This window comes from Ostrea edulis, chromosome 7 (assembly GCF_947568905.1).
Source record: "Ostrea edulis chromosome 7, xbOstEdul1.1, whole genome shotgun sequence".
Taxonomy (NCBI): domain Eukaryota; kingdom Metazoa; phylum Mollusca; class Bivalvia; order Ostreida; family Ostreidae; genus Ostrea; species Ostrea edulis.
The window spans coordinates 12,265,063-12,285,609 of record NC_079170.1 but is presented as its reverse complement, the minus strand read 5'-3'; the positions used below and the strand labels follow the sequence as shown (position 1 = coordinate 12,285,609).

General features: G+C 35.2%; 3 protein-coding genes across 3 annotated transcripts in view; 2 read left to right on the top strand and 1 right to left on the bottom strand.

The window, feature by feature from the left end:
• LOC125657098 (protein O-glucosyltransferase 1-like) overlaps window positions 1-4,324 on the top strand; it is a 72,678-nt gene extending 68,354 nt beyond the window's left edge. Inside the window, 4 exon segments of the mRNA XM_048887745.2 lie at window positions 72-130; window positions 398-565; window positions 1,420-1,476; window positions 3,002-4,324. Coding sequence (XP_048743702.2) covers window positions 72-130; window positions 398-565; window positions 1,420-1,476; window positions 3,002-3,134 — 417 coding nt within the window. The 3' untranslated portion in view covers window positions 3,135-4,324.
• Window positions 4,325-6,337: 2,013 nt separating this feature from the next.
• LOC125656084 (WASH complex subunit 1-like) lies at window positions 6,338-14,293 on the bottom strand. The gene is made up of 4 exons (XM_048886669.2): window positions 14,248-14,293; window positions 9,479-10,027; window positions 8,828-9,036; window positions 6,338-8,472 (listed from the first exon to the last, which is right to left on the bottom strand). The coding sequence occupies exons 2-4, from the start codon at window positions 10,009-10,011 to the stop codon at window positions 7,763-7,765; spliced, it is 1,452 nt and encodes a 483-aa protein (XP_048742626.2). The 5' UTR covers window positions 10,012-10,027; window positions 14,248-14,293; the 3' UTR covers window positions 6,338-7,762.
• A 903-nt stretch (window positions 14,294-15,196) lies between these two features.
• On the top strand, window positions 15,197-19,329 carry LOC125656051 (uncharacterized). The gene is made up of 4 exons (XM_048886622.2): window positions 15,197-15,653; window positions 16,861-16,947; window positions 18,179-18,285; window positions 18,873-19,329. Exons 1-4 carry the CDS (start codon window positions 15,584-15,586, stop codon window positions 19,110-19,112), a joined length of 504 nt encoding a protein of 167 aa, XP_048742579.1. The 5' UTR covers window positions 15,197-15,583; the 3' UTR covers window positions 19,113-19,329.
• The last annotated feature ends 1,218 nt before the right edge of the window (window positions 19,330-20,547 follow it).

Below are 20,547 nucleotides of genomic sequence, written 5' to 3'. Positions count from 1 at the left end.
GGGAGGTAACTCTTGTTACATTCCTCATTTTAGAGATGATAAAACATATCAGAGTTTGTCTTTTTAAACAGGATACGTTACACCGGCCACCAGCGAAGGAAATCAGCCTGGAAGAACACTGTGACTACAAGTAATTCAGTACTGATTTCTTAATTTCATCAAATTAATGTATCTTTATGTAACAAACAGTATGGATCAGAAAATACATCAAGAATCCTCACAAGAATCCTCTCATGCATTTCTATATGAATGAAATGAGTAACCTATAATTACATTTCTATGTGAATGAAATGAGTAACCTAATTACATTTCTATGTGAATGAAATGAGTAACCTAATTACATTTCTATGTGAATGAAATGAGTAACCTAATTACATTTCTATGTGAATCCTCACAGATACCTGTTTAATTTCCGTGGTGTGGCAGCCAGTTTTCGGTTTAAGCATCTCTTCCTGTGTGACTCGGTTGTGTTCCATGTGGGGAGTGCTTGGTTAGAATTCTTCTATCCAGCAATGAAGCCATGGGTACATTACATTCCTGTGAAAGAGGACTTGTCCGATGTACGGTAAGTTTTAACAAAAGGATTTTGATTGGTTAACATGAAGTCACCTGGCAGATAGACTATGCGAATGATTTTTAATTTTACAGGACATTCGGTTTGGTAAGCAATCAACATCTAGCTTTACCAGACCAAAAGTAATTTCACCAGACCAAATTTGTAATATGCAAAAAAACAATTATCAGCTTAAATTCTTATATCTACCCCTGATTTACCTTTATTGCGTATATTTCAATTTTGAAAAAATGTAAAGTAGTATAATACCGAAAATACTATAAACAGAAAAGAATAATATCATACATTTGGTCAGGAATTACAGTTGACTCTTGATGGCTCGAACTGTGATCTTTTAATTTGAAAGTGAAATCATGGTCCCGATTTTCTCTCTATCTAACTAAGCAAATGTATTTTGTTTTATACATGTACACTTAACTTTACGTGACATAATGCCCCTCTTGGTCTATGCTTTATTCAATTTGACATTAAGGACCTCTTATTCTACACTTTATACAATGACATGACATTAAGGATCTCTAGATCTATGTGTTTTACAATGACTTCACATTTGCCAGTGCTGTCACCTTCAAAATATTGATAATTTACATAATCAGTGACATTCCAAAATACATGTATAAAACATACCGGTAACCTAAGAACTCCTTAATGTCATGCCGTTGTATCAATCTAATTAAAATTAGATCTTCCATCCGCTCCCCAGTTTTCGATGCGACATATCGAAAACTGGGGAGCGGATGGAAGATCTAATTTTAATTAGATTGGCCGTTGTATAAAACATGGACAGAGACGTCCTGATTTGTTAACATTCGGTATTTTGATATGAGATTTTTTATGTTTTATAGGGAACTTTTAGAGTTCGCAAAGGAGAATGATGAAGTAGTACACCAAATAGCCAAGAGGTAATGTACATAATCATGTAGGTTTTATGCATGTTACTATAAATATATAAACATCATGTATACCAACTTTGATTCGCTGCTACTTTATTTCACAATTCACCTGTGGTATTAAACTGGTTCATGTTGAGTAATTTACAGGATCGAGCCTTTTCCGAGTCTATGACAAACATTCAAGGACTGGTTCACGATGAGAAATAGTCTTGACGATGAGGTTTTCGCGAATCTTCCAAAATTTTCTCAAACACGAATAGTTGGTTTACAGTGCGTGTACAAGAAGAATGAGTTTAGCTCATCCATAAGTTATTTCTGAAAGGTTTAATGTTATGTGAAATGGGAATATATAGAAATCACCAGCATCTGACCATCTCTCTGTCTGAATCAACAACAATGTCCTTCATATTATTTTCTTTCTTCACCCCTTAGTCAAACGTAAGATGTCAAAATAGGTAGTGATCGATTGCTCCCTCGACAAACGCTCGACATCATGGGTTCTTTCGGATATGACAGAGATCCCGTGTCGTAGCTGGCATTGACACACTAAAGAACCCTCACTGCTACGGCCCTGAGCGTTAAGCAGAGATCTAAATTTTTTATACTTTTCCTACAGCTGGTGATGTCTCAAAATGAGTGAATTTTTTTTGACGGGACATAAAAAAGAAAAAGCAAGCAATGAATCAATCTTTATCCCTTAAAGGAACTGATTCACGATTTTCCCCAAAATTTTATTTTTCACTTTTAATGATCAAAATATACTGTCTAATCTGTTTAAAAGATTTCACATAAAAAATAAGGTTATACATTATCACAGAAGCTCATTTTAGAGAGTTCATTTAATATTTGTTTTGTAAACATAGATTGCGGTATGTTATTGTTTACAGATTTTTTAAAAGAAATGGATATCGATCTAAGTTTATTATATTTTTCACATTTCAAGCATTCTTCGGGTAAAATGTGTCATGCAACTACAAGTAAAATGTGCAACCATGCTAAATTAAGATGCTTTTTATTACAAAATTGATATTTCACTTGTTTGTATACATAAACACTCAAGTCTTTGTTTACATAACACATATTTAAGGCTAAAATATAGCTTTTATTCTTGCATTCAGAAGGTCAGAATTTTGGTTGTCAACATTAAATGAGTTATACTTTTAATATTTAACATCAAAAATAAGAATATTTTGTTCAAAAATCGTGAACCAGTCCCTTTAAAGCTGTATGTGCCAATTACGCAGTATTTTTATTTCATGTTGGAAGCCAGACCAAAATGGTAATATCCAGCAAACTTGCAAATTATTGAAACGCTCATACTAGGCATGCTCTCAACCAATATTCCCTTGTTAATTTTACAGAATTTTTCATTAGGGATTGCATTAGTTATACCGATAGATGTAAATCAATTTGGTGCAAACTTGGGTATATACCGTCAGTTACAGCCAATGTATTGCTCTAAGTATATTTCCTGGTTTATTTAACATCTGTACTTTCCATGTTTTAATCATTCATTATTGACTTTCTTGTACAGAGGGAAGCAATTCATTTGGGATCACTTGAGAATGGAGGATGTGACATGTTACTGGGAGAATCTACTAAAGAAATATGCCAAACTTTTAAAATTCAAACCAAAACGAAACCAAAAGTACAAGCAAATCAAATAGGACGTGTATTTTGATAGTTTAGATGCGTGTTTTTAAGAATATTTTCATCATATCTGTGATTTACTTGCTGAATATTGTTGATCTTTGTATGTAGTGAATACATAATATTATTCATCAATACATTCCTGTGGAATTATTTTTTCTTATACTATATAAGCAGAATTTTTAATGAGGACTTAATTTTGGCATTATTAGCAAAGGTGTCAAGATCACCAAAATTGAATATCATTAACAATTTATTCTTATTGTATGCAATAGACTCTAAAGTGATCTCTGTTTTGGAATTATAAAGTCACTATAAAATTAGCTAAATGCATGTATACCCATTTTTATGGGACAAATACTAAATTTGCGTCTCGCTAAAAATTCCACTTGTACAGTATTTTAAGATCTATATTTTTGCTACTTGTTAGTTAGTGGTAGGAAATTAGTGATATTTTCATGCTGTATGAAAGATTTTGTAAATCCTTGTAATTAAGAAATCCAATTAAACTGATGAAGATAATCTATTTCAGTCAAATCTGATGTGACGATAAACTGTAGTTATTGTTGCTTTTATCATAAAAACTAGCTTTGTAGAAATATTGAGTAGTTTGAAGATGTTTAGCATGGGCTTCCATTAAAGGAACTGACTCACGATTTTACCCAAAATTTTGTTTTTCACTTTTAATGATCAAAATCTACTGTCTAATGTGTTTGAAAGATTTCACATGAAAATTAAGGCTATACATCATCACAGAAGCTCATTTTTTGTTTTGTAAACAAAGACTCCGGTATGCTATTGTTTACGAAATTTTCAAAAGAAATGGATATCGATCTAAGTATTAATATATCTTTCACATTTCAAGCATTTTGGGGGTGAAATGTGTCATCTAAAAGTACAAAGTGACTATGCAAAATTAAGATGCATTATATTACAAAAGCAATATTTCACTTGTTTGTTTGTTTACATAAAAAGACTCGAGTCTTTACATAACACATATTTAAAGCTAAAATATTGCTTTCATCCTTGTATTCAGAAGGTCAAAATTTTGGCTGTCAACATAAAATGAGTTATATTTCTGATGTTCAACATAAAAAATGTGAAAAATATTTTTATCAAAAATCGTGAACCAGTCGTCCCTTTAAAACAGCAATTTTACAATGTTTTTACAACAGGAATATCCTATTCCAATAAAATTATACATTAACAGGTTCGTTCTTGTTTTTAATGTCGATATGCCATGGTGATTAAACAGAGTTATTTCCCTTATCAGGATCATTAGAGATAAATGGAAACACTGAACCTGCACCATTTCTACACTACAATGTACAAATTACCAGTGTTTATACTGCTGAATATTAGTAAATTTGAAGCCTTATTTCTGATTTATGGATTTCCCTCAGTTTGGGGTACTGCGACTATTGAAAACAATATCTATTTAGAAAGAAAAATTACCAAGCCTTTAAGGATACCAAACAAAAAACCTACAAAGCAGTGTGAGAAACTGATATTCTTCACAAGGTGACAGTCAGGGAACTGCATTAGTTGATTTTTGCAGTAGGTCTGCTAGATTTGAAGGTTACAGTGTATTCTAAATCTGCATCTTTATACTAACTGCCACTGACACGATTCTACACCTTGGCTCCATTAGTCTGCTGGATTGCCAAATTATTGCATACATGTAGGTAGAATTTTCCAATGAGAGTCACTGTGGCCCTGATCTTTTGTGAATGACATTGACTAAGGATTTAAACATTGAGGCTTCCTGTTGTCTTTGTGATAATTACATGTATGGGAAATTCTATAATTCCTGTCAAATAAAATACATGTACTTTCTATTTGATTGGGTACATTGTTTACACTGACAAATTGTGTTGCCTCATATAATGGAATGTAGTAGTTAGGGCTATACAGATCATGGATATCGGCCTGAATAGTTCAGTGGTTAGAGCACCTGACTAGTAAAATTTTCTCCTCTCCTTTACTACAATATATAGGAAATTTTTGGCTGGACTAATTATCAAACCCGGTACCCCTGCATTATTAGTCAGGTGCTCAAACCCCTGAGCTACTCAAGCTGATATGCATGGACCATAAAGCCCCAACTACTACATTTTCCCCTCCTTGAATTGTCATCGCCCTAGAAGACACAACCCAGATTTTTTTTTTTTTTTTGCCCTTGTCAGGCCTGGACTTCCACCTTAAGTCCAAGGGTGGTCAATGGTACAATGTAATAGACTAAAAAAGGAGAAAAATTTGAGCAGAATTGGGAATTGAACCCCTGCATTACTAGTCTGGTGCTCTAACCACTGAGCTATGAATAGTCGATATAGCCTTATAACTACTACACTCAATTATTAAAATGACCTCGAATTAGTATCAGACACATGGCAGTCATCAGCATTAATGTAATACTAATGTAACACAATTTCAAATTAAAGATATTGAGCTGTCAAGGGCAATAACTCCTATGCTAGTATTTTCTCTATTGTATATTATACAATGATTTCTCCGATATCCATCATTCATTTATACACACGTGTACATATATTTATAAAGTAAATGTTTTTTGAAATTGTCGACATTAAAAATTTGCCATTTTAACAAGTTTATATGCATTTTTATTACTCTTTTTAAAGAAAATGTGCAATTTTCTGATATCGACATATACTTCCGATCCATTTTGGTTATTGATTTAATGAAACTATGTAAAGTGGAAATTGGTAGTTTTTCCACTTTAAACCATTAATATTGATAATTCACATGAGGATGGAGCTACCTTAAAGAGGAATAATTCATTGTAAACTTCCTTTTGAAACATATAAAATTAAATATAAGTAATACATGTTGCACATATTTCTTTTAAATTGAATCACCTACATGTAGCTCAGTAGGTTAGCATGTCGACCGCTGATCTGTAGTTTGTGTTTGTGCGTTCGAGTCTAAGAGAGGGTTTAATTTTTTCAGATAATTTTCTACTAAAACTGCATTTTTTATGTAAATAAGGTAAATTTGAAACTTTTCAATTTCAAAATATCACTGTACATGTCATCACTTTCTCTGGTGTTATTCCTCCTTAAGGAAGGGCCTTTGTACACGAGTGTTACAGCGCTGACTTTAAAGTAGTTCTGTAAAGTACAGAAAACGTTTCAAATTCCATTTTCATTCATCACACATAGTGTGCAATGTATGAAAGTCGATATGCAAAAATGAAATGGAATGAATCAATAACTTTTTATTGTTGTACAGTTAATATAATGCATTCTACATTCTGAAATATGATTTAAATTTAGACACATTTCAATGTACATGAATAAATATGACATCTATGAATGAACAATTCAAATGTATATGATTTTATCCCTAGTGTAAACACTAAAATCAGTCAACACCAGAATAATGGCCTTGAGAAAAATTAGGTCAAGTTTATAAGGCCAGATAAAATCAACACATTCTGACAAACTGAAGAACTTGACAATAAGTGAACATTGAGGGGGCACTGATATAGCATTCAGTGTACACTGCCTAGCAGCAGAAGAATTTAAAGTTTGATGAGCACAGATACAGGTGCATGTCTACAGAGAAATTCAATGACTGCAGTGATTTTAGAAATAAAATTTCCAGTGTCTGTATGCATTTGGGAGTATATTTCTCGTGAAGACCATCATGATTGTCCATGTGTCCAACAACAGTTGTTTTGAGTATTTAAAAGTAATTTAACCGGGTATATTACTGGGCTTCCATTATTTTTCTTTTTAATTTTAGGATGTAACGACGTAAATTTACATTTATATCAAACATTTTTTTTACGGCTTTGGAGTATATATCATAGCAAGACAAAAATTAAATTGTATAAAATTTATCACAAAATTTGCAAAAATTGAACTTTTATCATTAAGTTTTCTAAGTTTAACAATTTACCATTTTCAAAGTACATTTATAATAAAGATTCAATCATATTGATTGTAAAAAGGGGTAAATTTGAAACAATTAAATCTTGATTTTAACAAAAATGTACAATCCACTGTCACCTGGTTCATTGGAAAGCACAGGTGTACATGTACAACCTCATTTCTCTCTGAATTTTACAATCTATCAAAAATAGAGATAATAAAAACATACTTTGCAAAAACGTATTTCATTCTCAGGATAGCATATTTGTTTGGGTTTTTTATTGAATAGTAATAATGAAATCCCTTGAACTTACGACTTACAACAAAACTTTACATACTGGAATTTTCAGGTTTATTGTAAGGACATTCACTCCAAATGCAAAAAAAAATTTTAAAATGTTGAAAATTAAGCCTCAAAAAAGTTTTACTCCATTCACTTAAAGTAATAACTGTAATACAATTTAAGACTTGTGACTTTGCCATAAGTTGTTTTGTACAACGGGCCCCTGGTCTTTCAATAAAAACAAAACACTGAATGATATGTAACTTTTAAGGAAATTAAAGATATTAATCTTTTGAAAAATGTAAAGAAAAGAATGTTTCCAAATGTGACAATTTTCAATGTAGTTTCATTCTACTGACAGCTCAGTTGTAAATTAGGTACCTATACTGTGTTATATAAATCATAAATTACAGCTAAATAAAAGTTTCATGTCCATTATAAAAGTCCTCAATATTAAAGATTAATCGTTTTATTCCCAATCATCGTCATCATCATCATTACGACCACCACCAGATTTGGGAGGTGGAGGTATCATAGAAGAAATCTTGTCCAAAGCACCACCTCCCCCAGTAGGTGGTGGGGGTGGAGCATCAGAGCTCTCATTACCCCCCTTATTGCCACCCCCACCCCCAGAAATTCCTTTCCTTCTCATGGTCAATCTGCTGAAGAGGTCACTCATCAAATCCCCTCCTCCACCTCCACTGGGTGCTACTTCTTTCTCTTCCTTCTTTTTCTTCTTCTCTAGTTTCCTATCCTTGGCACTCTTTAATTTGGCTCCTCCCACGCCTCCTGTCTGACGAATGGCATCGAGTAAGCTCGACCTAGAGTCACCCGGGTTTGCAACTTCTGGGGGTGCAGATTCTGGTACACCACTTGGTGGTGCTGCTGGTGGTGGTGGTGGAGGAGGTGGGGCTGCTGGGGCATCTGGGGGTGGTGGGGGAGGGGGAGGTGGGGGTGCCCCTGGGGGAGGGGGAGCTGGTGCAGATGGGGGAGGGGGCGGTGGTGGAGCCCCAGGGGGAGGGGGTGCAGCTACATTGGGTGGGGCCTGGGATATTTCTGGAACAGATGGGAGCGTCTCCTCAGGTACTACAGAGGGGAGGTCTGGCATGGTGCTACCAAGGACAGAGGGTGCTATAGACTTGTCCAGGTCGGACACGAAAGAAAGATCATCTGCAACACCTACAAAAGAAAAATACAAATTATCAAAAACATTCAGCATATCATCTCTCTCACATACTGTGGGGAACACTTTTCCATACAAGGAAAAATGTCTTCTAAGCATAAACTACTGTATAGCAGGTTAATATCACGGTCAGAAAAAATCGCGAATTTTTCATTTAGCAACAAATCACGGTCAGTTTAATTCACAGAAAAACAAATCTTAATATCCTGAACCTGAATTTGTATCAATATAAAAGATTAATTCACTGAATGTTAAATTCGCGGAAATTTTGTTTCAGCAAATATATCGAAAATTAAATCTGCGAGTTAATTTCCTTCTCTACAGTATTTCGTTAGATCAAGCATTTGATACCTGGCAGATTTGGCAGGAAGTCTGGAACCGCAATCTCGGGGAAGTCGACAATGACTGGTTTGAAGGATATGTCGTCCACCTTCTGGCCCTGCAGGCCTTCGTTGGTGGTGATTGTGGTGGGGGCGGCGTCGATCTCACTCTCCTCCTCTATGGCTGTTCGTGTTTTCTTCACCACCCCAAGTGGATCCAGCATTGTATATTGTTTATATCTGTAATACAGACAGTCAATGAAAGTACCTAAAATACTGTATATGTATATTATTATGGGTACGTGCAGCACTTATTTCGGCTATCTCTACAGTCACAGCAAAATATCATACCAGCAGACTTAAAGCATGTAAGCTGTTTTTATGTAATCCATATGCAATTCAGTGAAATTTCATACCCGCGGACCAAACCAAAAATGATCATCTACGGAATTATGACTGGGTGTCTGGAGCCCATCTTGAAACTATTAAGTACTGACAAAATAAGACATACATGTATACATACATTTCAAATAATTATATTTCTACAAAAACAATTGGTCATATTTGTGATGGGGGAGGAGCTTCACTAGTTCTAATCCAACTCGCAGTCCTGATTTTCACCAAGTTAAAGACCTACCATGTATATAACCCAAACAATCTCCCTACTACTACAGATACTCACAAGTTTTCTGAGGTATTGAACAGTAGGAGAGAGCTAGCAGACGGTATGGACTTCGGTAATCCACCCAGACCATCTCTTTGACTGGCGTCATCCTTCCGCTTCAACTTCAGATGAACGTTATAGAACTGAAGCTTCTCCTTCAGAGATTTATCGTCGAGTCCTTTGTGTTTAGTGGTCACTTTGTAATGTGGTCGTTTGATATCACGCAGGCCGTTTGTGCTCTCCAACGGAAACATTAACTGATATTCCTCCAAGTCGTCAGCCACTGGGTATTTCGCGGATGCAAACACCTTAGTGGCTTTATTACTTCCCTTGATTTTGTCCACTTTAGCTTGAGCTAAGCTAATTCGGTCGTTCACTTTCTGCAGCTTTGTTCTATTTTCACCGATTTTAGTGTTGATCCTTTTGAACACTTCACTTGCCACTTGGTCTAAATAGTTCAGAGAATCTGCAATTTGATGAACTGTCTCTTCTCGTCGTAAATCTGGGGGTACATTGGGAATGTTGAAGTTCTGACACGACATTTCTGGCATTTAGGCAATTCAAAACCTGGAAAAGGTATTAATTTTGTAATCAGACATTCATAATGAAACAAATAATATTGTGTCCATTACACGTAGTAGGAAATGCAAAATTTCATGCAATAATAGATAAATCACACAAATACTAGTTACAGGCAGGTCAGAGAATAACATGAGCTTAGTATGGAACTACTCATCCATAATTGAGGAAAATGTTGATAAGACGAGCAAAATTGTTCTAAAACTCTCACTAAGCTTGTTTAATACACATATTAACAATTTGCCGTGAGTTACGTCCATTTGTGGGGGTCAGCCAAAGGTCAATCAGTGAAAAATCAAGTTTTCCTTCCGTACCCTACCAACTAACTATTAAGTTTTTATACAGGTTTATGGGTTGTCCCACCCTGGAGCATTATTGTAGTTGACTGCAATTGATAGAGTAATATCAAATGTCAAAGCTATACATAAGGCAAACGTAAGGAAATATTACTTTTAAAGCCGGAGATGGCAGACAAGGGACATAACTTGCGTGAAGTGTCGATACGTGTGTTGGTTCCCTCTTGACAGATGTCGTGTTATCCGAGTATAAGCTAACCCTCTGATTTTTAAAACCAGCAAAACGATGTGTAACTGAATATGGATACCAAACATAAAGTTCGAATAAAGCTGTAAGTAAGCTAACTTGAGCTAAAACTTGTGTATTTCATTTAGACATATAAATTAACAGATTGAATTATACATATATAAAACCCTTCTTCTGGTAGATTTTCCTGCAATCTAGTTAGTTCAGTGAGTTGTGACATGAGGATGCCAATCTATAAGGTATTCAATCCCCCCACCCCCGTTATTTAATATTACAATTTTTTGCTATATTAGTATAATTTTAGATTTCCAAAACCAAATGCAAGAATGTAGCAATAGATTGATTCCTCATGTTGTAGTTCTTGCTGTTGAATACCCAATAGGTGGAAATCTAGGACTGGACAAAAGCTGAACCTACAAATCTTGCATTACTACTCGCTGTCCGAGCTACCCTGGCTAATATCCGAATTAGTAAATTCAATACACTGCACAAGTCAGAAGAAACTGTATTTTTCTTTAAACATGTTAAAACAAGGTTGTAATTAAGCCATTGTCCACTCACACTTGTAGTTAAAAATTGCTTGAAGGTGCACCAATTAATTTCTACACTTGCCTTCAGTCACCTTAAATCTTTGATAATTTTATACACTGTATTTATAACTGGCTAAATTAGACAAAATGTTGTTATTACTAGTCATCAAGAATGCACAAAAATTTAATTTAAGTTCTGAATGGACCCCCCCCCCCCCCAATCACTGGTAACAGAATATGGAATAACAATAACTGTGGGGTTCTCCAATGTGTGCTTGCTTCTAAAAGTTTTTTTCGATGAAATCCCAAAAACCACTCTTGAATTTTCAAAGAATTTGCAACCATAATATATACACCTATTGTAATACTTGGGGCTATATAGACCATGGATATCGACCTGGGTAGCTCAGTGGTTAGAGCACTTGACTAGTAATGCAGGAGTCCCATGCTTGATTTCCGATTCAGCCATGATTCAGGAGGGTAGAATGATGCCAGACGGGTTCGATCGCTGCTGGCCAGAAAGCTTAGTTGGAGCACCTGACTTCAGACTAGAAATTCAGGAGACCCGAGTTTGAATCCCAGTCTGGTCCACTGCATTTTCTCCTTTTCCAGTTACATTCAGGGTTGTTGACCACCCCCTGACAGGGCTCGAAATTAACATATGCCCATCAGTCCATGACTGGTGAAAAGTCTGGCGGACTGATTGACATTTGTTTTAGTCAGTCCGATGGGACTGGTCAATTTTCTAAAACGTTATTCTAGAAACATGCTTAAATGGAATCTTAAACACTCATTTGGCATTCCTCTGTAGATGTCAAATGAACCCGATTAGTAACTATAAATCTCACATTTAATAAGTGTTACAATATTGTCTGAGACATATCTGATAAGTTAAATTCCATTATTTTATTTTAATAACATTAACGAAATATATTCAATTATTTCTGGAAAACTCTGGTGAACTGTTAATTTTTTCTGTGGACAGGTTGAAATTATACTCTATTAGTCCGGCTGGACTGGTGACATAAAAAGTTAGTTTCCAGCACTGCCTGAACTTGCAGGTGAAAATCCTGCCAGGGGCTAAAAGACTCTGGGTTGTGCATCTTCAAGGGCAAAGACAATTTAAGGAGGAAAATGAAGTAGTTAGCACGATATGGACTGTGGATATCGGTCTGGGTAGGTCAGTGATTAGGGCACCTGACTAGTAATGCATAGACACGCCTGCTAATCGATCAATTGCAGGTTAGTTCATAAAAACATTAACAGTTACTTTTAAATAACTTAAATTATGACTTTTGAAACTTTTTTTTTCTCACTCTCATGCATAACCTAAATTCTTCTTCATAACTCTTGGATCGCTTGCATAGGTGATGTCATTTTCATCGTATATTTGCTAAATAATACACAAATCAAAGTTCAAATTTTGCTGCAAAGGTCGCAAATACTGCGAACTAATGGTGAGTATTGACAATTATGTTTAAAATGAAAGAAACACAAATTCCTGTCGGTAAATACGATTTTCTGACAGTGTTTTCGCTCCACCAACCCTTGCTTCAGAACAAAAATTGTTACTGATCGATGACCCTTGTATTTTATAAGAGTGTAAAACAATAGAAAATAGAGTTACTCATCGAATCACATTCTTACATTTTAATTAAAATCTCAACAATTGCTTACATTGAGCCAATTTACGATCTATGCATGTGAAATTTGGGTATTGATTGCATAACCGGAAATCGATCTCTTTTGATTTCTATACTTAACCTCTAGTTATGCAATTGATCGATTAGCAGGCGTGTAGATGGTCCCGGGTTTGATTCCCAGTCCAGCCCAAAATGTTCTCCTTTCAAATATATTATAGTATGACCGATGGGCATCAATGTCAAACCATTATATATAATCAATCATGCTGTATTACGATATTTCTCATAAATAATATAGTGAAGTACTGTGATATTTTATCCTACATAACGTATTAAGCTATATGCATTCATGACCATTTTTCAGGACCAGTCTAAAGACTATTTCTACCTACGTAGTTCCTTACAGCTACGTAGCTATTCAAACCTACTCCAGGTAGCTATTTTTACCTACTTTTTAAACCTACTCCAGGTAGCTATTTTTACCTACTTTTTAAACCTACTCCAGGTAGCTATTTTTACCTACTTTTTAAACCTACTCCAGGTAGCTATTTTTACCTACGTTTTCCTTTACTTGCATTTCGTGGCCAAATGCAGGAACGGCGCAATATGGTGTGTACCAAATTTCTTGATTCACTTACACTGACGATGAATATCACAAAAATATTGGACAAAAATGATTACTTTCCAACCTTTCAAATTTGCATCAATAACAGCACCCAGTTCCATTTTCTAGGAGCTTAGGATCAAAACTATGTGATAAAAAGTGTAGAAATTGTCTTACAAATCTGTATTAATTTTAAAGTTTACTTTCATGCATTTTTACATTAAAGGTTTTTGGGGCGAATTTTCATGCATTTCCTCTGCATTCCCCACCCTCATAAAGTTTTCAAATTTACACTCCGAATTTTGCTGTGCACATGCACAACATGATACATAAAACGATTGACCTGTTTAAAAGATGTGCCTTAATTATTATTTATTTATATTTTCAAAAACAGGTAAAAGTAGGTTGAAATAGCTACTTTAAGTAGGTTTAAATACCTAGGTAGCTATTAATAGCTACGTAGGTAGAAATAGTCTTTGGACTGGACCTGCTTTTCTAATGAAATTTACACAACTTGTACAAAAGATTTCAACATTCATTTCAACTAGAAGTGTAACATACATCACTTATCAAAAAAAAAAAAAAAAAAAAAAAAAAAAATTAACGTTGTGAGTAGTATGCACCATGTCATGTCATGCTTTAGCCTAATACAGACACCGGCCACTGTGGATACTGACTATAACAGTACATCATTCGACAGTCAAGGGGGCGGTATCACATGACTTTTATATCACACAGGCCTAACCGTACAAAACAAATCACATCACAAAGCTAATAGACATGGGAAAAGAAGAAAATAGAGATGAAGACAAAATACGTTACAGTAAAAGAAGTTTAAAAGTTTAAAAACAGATTGTAAACGATGAAAACGAAAGCCCTCATATTTACCCCTGTTTGTTCCGGATATGCATAAATTTTCTATTATTAAAGGTTGACAAAACGGATTACATTTTCCCGACTTGATAACATTCGCCTAAGGTATCAACTTTTACTATTTTGCCAAGAACGGATTACAAACTTCTTAATTGACACTGTAAACATTTGATTGACGTTATTAGGTTTTAACTGCATTGTCATTAATTAAGTGGCGGATCTAATATACGAGAGTTGCAACAACGACACCCCCCCCCCCGACTTTTTGTTGTTGAACTTTTTTAAAAACAAAAATGACCATTTGTTGCTATTTAGGATCTTCAATCCCCCCTCCAACCTGTGTTTTTGTTTGTGGATTTGTGAAGTGCATGTGTTTCGGTTTTTTAAAGTTTGTTTATTTTTGTAAATTATTGCACCGCTAGTATACATTAATAATAGACACATAGAGAAAGTACCAACACATACCTTTTCGTCCTCAAAGCGACGACATTTTTTAATATAGGTAATCAATATCATTGATAGAAATAGAAGAAAAAAATTCAATATCAAAGAGTTTGCTAGATTTTTATTGTACCCAGTGAAATAAAATTCCTACCAAAGATACACTTAGAACTAGCATGCACCATGTTTAATAAATCAAAGATTTTGCAAAAATATATGACGTGACTTGATTGATGGCTACATGTATATCTACATGTATACAGTGAAAAAGATACAATTTCAGTACATTATACAATTATTGCTGCTGTTTTTTTAGGTCAATACTTCGAAGGTGGCTAAATTATCGTATTGACCTCAAAAACAGCAATAATTGTTTTATTATATGATTAAATGATTTTTAAAAAACCTTCAAGATTGTTCTTTGCTGTGCCTGTAAAGTGAGTACTCTTTCATTTTATGAACCAATCTGATTAAAATCAGATCCTCGATCCGCTCCTCTTTCCTCATCTTGTCGCTACCTCGTGTAGCGACAAGGGGGGAAAAAGATGAAGAAAAGGAGGGGATCCAGGATCTGATTTTAATCAGATTGTTTAATGAACTAAACTGAATGCACTGTCAGAATTTGGATCCGCCAAGGAAACACAAACTGCTTGAGTCATCCCGCGCATACATATTGTGTAACAGTACACGCCGTGTCATTTAAAATCCATGTGTTAAATGTTTATCGATAATGTGCGTCCGCTTACCCTGACCTACTGAAACGAACTTTTTTTTTTTGTGATTGCTAGAAAAACAAATAGCATTAGTTCCACGTAGATAAAGACTACTATATAGCTGCACTGCAGAGTAGGACCAAATGCTTCTGTAGAGGAGTTTAAGAATACCACGCGCACAATACGAAAGAAAAGAAATGGCGAAGGACAGCAGAACCGTTGTAATCGCAATGGACGGCAGCTACCATTCTGGATATGCCTTTCAGTGTAAGTAGATGAATTTTCACTGATTTAGTGAATTGGTTTCAATGACATTATTGACAGCGGTCGACCGTTCTCTGATTGTGGTTATGATATGGTATATGTCCAATTTAACCTGTTTGGATATATGTGATGTTTGCTATACATGAACGTTTATAGTCATATTAAAACCACTGACATTTGACACGGAGTTCACACGTTCGTTGTGTGAGGTATATTCGCGTTATCAGAGTGTTGAACTTTCTGTAAAATGTGGTGTTCTGCGCGTGGCAGGTTGTCAACGAAGACCACTATGGAACTCAAATACAGATCTATAAATAGCTCGGAAATACCACTCTTTCTCATACAAGGAATAAATTAATGCAATTAAGTGTTATTCATACATATAAGTATATTTGAGGAACTCTTAAAACATGTACTTCTAGCGTGTTCCAAAAGTCGGTGCGCACCTCCTCAGTTGCGCAGTTTTCACATTTTTAACATTTATCATGATTAATGGATAATTAATTACAAGGAATCCTCTACATGCAGCTCTTGGTGATGTCGCACGTTATAAAGACAAGCTCCTTACATGTATAAAGAATACAATCGATACACGAGACACGCAGATTGCACGTTAGGAGCATGTTTTATCAGCAGAGGACGTCACACCTCAATATCTCACTGCTTAATTAGATATACTGCAGTAAAACGCTGTCACACAATCTGTTCGGCCCGGACAGTACATGTGTAACCAGAGCAACATTATCTCGTTCTGAAAACAACATTCAAAACGGAAAAGAAATTCAATATTCCATCGTGTTACGTAATGAATGTTTTTTTCAATTAATATTAACTTCGATCTAACCTCTCAAGAAGTTCCACAAACCTGCATACAATTAATTCAAATAGGAAAGGTAAACACGGAGACCCGATAACAGGTATAATAACCCAATTCCTTAGCTTCTCAAATCGACATGACAAACACGTGCCAAGGTATCATGGACATTATATTTCGATGCACAGTTCTAAAACATATAAACTAATTAATTACGATTGGTAATTTACGATATCTAGAATGGTGATCACGTCCACGAATATCGTACGTGAGCAACACTTCAAATATTGCATGCTGTACATGTTGTAAATGCAAAACACCCGTAAACGTAGCCATGTATTATTACACATAGAATACGCATTTTAGAAATGTTTTTCTTTGTTATTGTTCTTGCAGGGTACCTAGACAATATCCGGAAACCAAACGATCTTGTTATCATCGTGTACAGCATAGAACGACTACGTCACGAACCGTTCCAGACCGGTTAGTCTGCTAGACCTCGTAAACTCTGTTACATATACTGTTTTCAATGGTGTGTTTAACTGGTATAAACTAAGTCGAATTTTTATGTGAATTTTTTCTAATGGGCTGGACATGATGTACAACTCTCTCCACAACACTATCAATGCCGACAACACGTCTCGAACAGAAGCTCTGTCCAATGCATACCATGTACTCTGTACTCGTACCTTCAATTTCTTCTTACTTAAATTTATCTTTATGTAGCAGTGGTTCCCGTTTAATATAAACTTGGTGGTTAGGTATAGGACAGTATTGGTGCGAATTATTTCAGTTCATTTTTACGGCACGCATAAATAAACGTCTTTCAACAGTATGTTGGAATTCCCATGTGCACGGATTAAGCTCCTTTATTAGTTGATCTGTTTTTGTATTCGTTTGAGGCAGAATATATTCAGAAACTTTTGCATGAGAAGAAAACATATCTTGCTGTGGCCTTCAACTTGACATTTAGGTGTATCGACGACGTTTTATCTATTGGTGATACTGATTTTCATTCATATGTCAATTCGATCTATCTCATCAAACTCGAAATAAAAGACACCACATAGTCTTCTATATCTGCTTTATATTTGGATATTTTGTTAAACATAAACGTTAACGGTAAACAACAACTCAACTTTATGATAAACGGGATGACTTTTTTCCTATTTTCAATTTTATATCTTATGTGGGTATGAGGAGATCGGTCACTGTTTGCTATTTTCCATTTTTCATGATTGAACATTTACCTGTGTATATAGTGTTTTCTTTTTCTTGTTATTTTCTTGATAAGAAATTTGATCTTGTTTGCTTATTCCATTTGTTTTTGCACCACATTTGTACTCTATGAACATGGTAAATTTAACTGTTCCTCCCACCATTTGCTCAGTTTTCCGTCTACCACAGTCTATACAATGCACATCAACACCATATTTAGATACTTTTTTATCATATTGTTTGAAAACTGGAATGCTAGCGATGATACCATTTACCACATACGAATTTGTTTACAAAGTGGTAAGCTGTTTAGAGAGAGAGAGAAGAGCGAGAGAGATTTGAATGGTTTAAATACATGTAAATGATAGGCCTGGATTATTTAATTAGCTGTATAATGTAGTGCGATTCTTCCTGGTTTGTCCAGTTTTAGTTATAGGGCTTGATATCTAGTTCATACTTGAAATCAAAGCAGGAACTATTTTCATCTGTTTTGTAGCCATGGGAACGGCCGACGTACACGCTCTTTGTAAAGTACTGGAAGAGGAAGAGGAAACAGAAAAGAAGCTGGTGGTCAAATTGAATGCCCTGTTAAAAGAAAACGGGGTGGGTGTTTTCACTATATATTCTCAAACATAGTTTCCAGTATTTCCTTAATTGATACAAACCTGTATACATCAGGTGGCAGCCGATTGTCGAACTTGTATTCAGCGTATAATACATGGAGCTAGCAAGATGTGAATGTCGTGTATTAAATGTACAACAAAACTCGTGTAAGCAAGGTGCATGTACTTACAAACAAAAGCCACATTCATTCACTGTATATAAATTTACATTTTCAATCATCCTTACCAATTGAAATGATAACCATTTCTTCATGAATGTGAACAATGTGCGTATGAATCTTGATAAATATAGTACGACTATTCTAACGGCTAGGGATTCTGACAGAAATGGAAGTAAAATATAAAAACATTGATTTTAATGTTGATGATATGGACAACAACGCCTCACACCAGCATACTTTTCATGAAATATATAAAGCGTCATGTGCCGTCCATGCCCTCGTGTATTAGTTTCTTAAATGTTCGTTGTAAGTGCCCTTTGAACTTGTCTGTCGTGAAAACAGACAATGAAATGTGTATATTTTTAGTGTGTACTTTTTACCATGAGTCGCGTCCCTTTGTTTTCAGTTAAACGGGGAGGTCAAAACCGGATCTGGAGGAAAACCCGGAGAAGTTGTAATGAGGATCGCAAACGAGATGGGCGCAGATACTATAGTCTGTGGAAGTCGGGGCCACGGGAAGCTCCGAAGGACGATGTTGGGCGTGGTTAGTGACTACATTGTACACCATTCGGAAGTCCCCGTGACTGTTTGTCGCCACAAGCCACACAACGAAGAAGTTAGAAGACAGTCTAGTCTGGAAACTTGATTTATTCCACTCCCTATATTGTTATTATCATGCACGTGTGCATAATCCATTCCGAAATGGAAATCGACAGGGATTTAAAATCAAGAGATAAAGATGCAATAAAATATGAAGCACCATCACTTTACAAATTATATGAAAACTGTTGTTCATATTGTATGTGTGTTCACTTGGAATTACAATTTTTTATATATATAAATAAAGTGCAAATATGCCTGGTTTTAAGATATATTATATGGAGTTTCCAAAATTCTGATAAGAGATGGGTATATTAGAGATCTAAAATCAATGTGTCTACAGGTCCTTGTGCTTGTGTGTGTGCTAAAAATCACACCATCTAGTGTGAGTACGATTAACATAATTAAATTTGGAAAGTGTCAAGAATATGAAGAATTTAGATCGCCTATGGTATACATGACACGCTGTTGTGGGGAATAGCCAGTAGTGGGAAGTCGTGCATGGGATATTCAGGAATATCAGCTAAAATGACCAGCTCTGTGTATGTCCAATTAATCAGACCTATCCATATAAAGTAAAACGTAATATAGGGGACAAGAACCACGTTCAGTTGAGTGATTAAAGATTTTTTTTTTTGGTGGTAGAAGATATTTTCTGTCATCAGAGTATATCCCCCCAATAAGATCTGGTTTTGGAGACTAGTCGCTGCTCGATGTCGTGTATTAGAACATCACAGCAAAGAGTTGCGAACAAATTTCTTCCTCGACCTCGGGTAATGGTTGTCAAGGAAAGCTTATGCCAGGATTCCGATGTACACTTGTATTATATACTTACTGAATGACGTTCTTTAGTTTTATGTCGTAGTTGATGGGAAGTGAACTGGTAATTATAACCTATCGGAAATTAAAGAGGTCTAGACCGGTACATCAAAGGAATACATGTAATGCAATCATTGCCGGATGATTTTCCGACTTATTATTCTTACACAAGAAAGGGTTTTCTGAACGGGTTTTTTTTTTTTTTTTTTTTTGGTTTGTGTTATATAAGTATGCCTCATTTGATTATTTTCAGCTTCTTGTGTTACTTATATAGATATATAGATTGTGCTGTTGACTCCTCATCAGCTGATGTTACTTTAATTGTATATTAATTTTGTGGGGGGGAGGAGGGGGGTGTTCAGACACATGCGATTTTCAATGGAGTTGCTAAAACGCGAAATGAAAAAAGAAAATATCGTATGCAATAATGTTATAAGGAGGTCAGCATTTTGTAAAATCAAAAGTGTCATTACATGTATGAACAAGGCGAGTAGGAATTACAGGAAGTCATCCTCGGAATCCACTGTTTCATATACTTTTTAAGTCGAACTTGCTTTTCATCGAACTAGATAATTGAACTTGAATTTGATTTAGGTCTACACTAGGTATATTATACACTTTGTATCACATCAAATTTAAACACGAACGAGTCTGGTATATGT